Source organism: Sinocyclocheilus grahami, unplaced genomic scaffold, assembly GCF_001515645.1.
Source record: "Sinocyclocheilus grahami isolate Dianchi unplaced genomic scaffold, SAMN03320097.WGS_v1.1 scaffold3977.1, whole genome shotgun sequence".
NCBI classification, from domain to species: Eukaryota; Metazoa; Chordata; class Actinopteri; order Cypriniformes; family Cyprinidae; genus Sinocyclocheilus; species Sinocyclocheilus grahami.
The window spans coordinates 1-656 of NW_015509002.1; the positions used below are offsets into that span (position 1 = coordinate 1).

At 39.2% G+C, this 656-nt stretch overlaps 1 gene segment (V, D, J or C); it reads right to left on the reverse strand.

Annotated features, from left to right (window-relative positions):
• Positions 1-91: 91 nt before the first annotated feature.
• On the reverse strand, positions 92-641 carry LOC107576586 (Ig heavy chain V region 914-like). The segment is given in 2 exon segments: positions 92-423; positions 535-641. Coding segments are annotated over 2 exon segments (351 nt in total).
• Positions 642-656: the final 15 nt, after the last annotated feature.

Genomic DNA, 656 nt, shown 5'->3' on the forward strand with positions numbered 1-656 from the left:
CTTTATTTAAGTGCAAATTATTTTTAGTGATTAGACTGGGGAAATGATCAGAAACACTTTTAATTTGTAATATGATGATGATGGTGTTTTTGTACAGGGAGGCTGTTGGCGTCTGTCACTGTGTTTCTTTGGCACAATAATACACAGCTGTGTCTTCAGCTTGCATATTCTTTCCTTGCAGTGTTATTGTGTTACTGGAAGTGTCTCTGGTGATACTGAACTTGCTTTTCAGCGAGTCCTTGTAGTATAAGCCTCCACTATACCCGATCATTCCAATCCACTCCAGAGCTTTTCCTGCAGGCTGACGAATCCAGCCTGTAGCATAGCTTGTAACTGAATAGGAGACTTTACAGTTGATAGTGAGAGTGGCATCAGGACGGACAGTCAGAGACTCAGGCTGAGTGAGTTCATATGAATCAATACCTGTATCAAATCAAATAATACCAGTTAATAAGAGAGCATGATGCTTAAAATCTGTTTACAAGCTTTTTACTAACAAAATGATGTATCACACAGAAATCAGACTAAACTTACAGGATATCACTGCCAGAAGCAGCACTAAAGATGAAGAGATCATGGTTTGTTTCACAGCACAGTTTGAATGAACTGAAGCGATTCTTCACTCCCTCTAGTGATCAGATGAATGTGAAAACTGA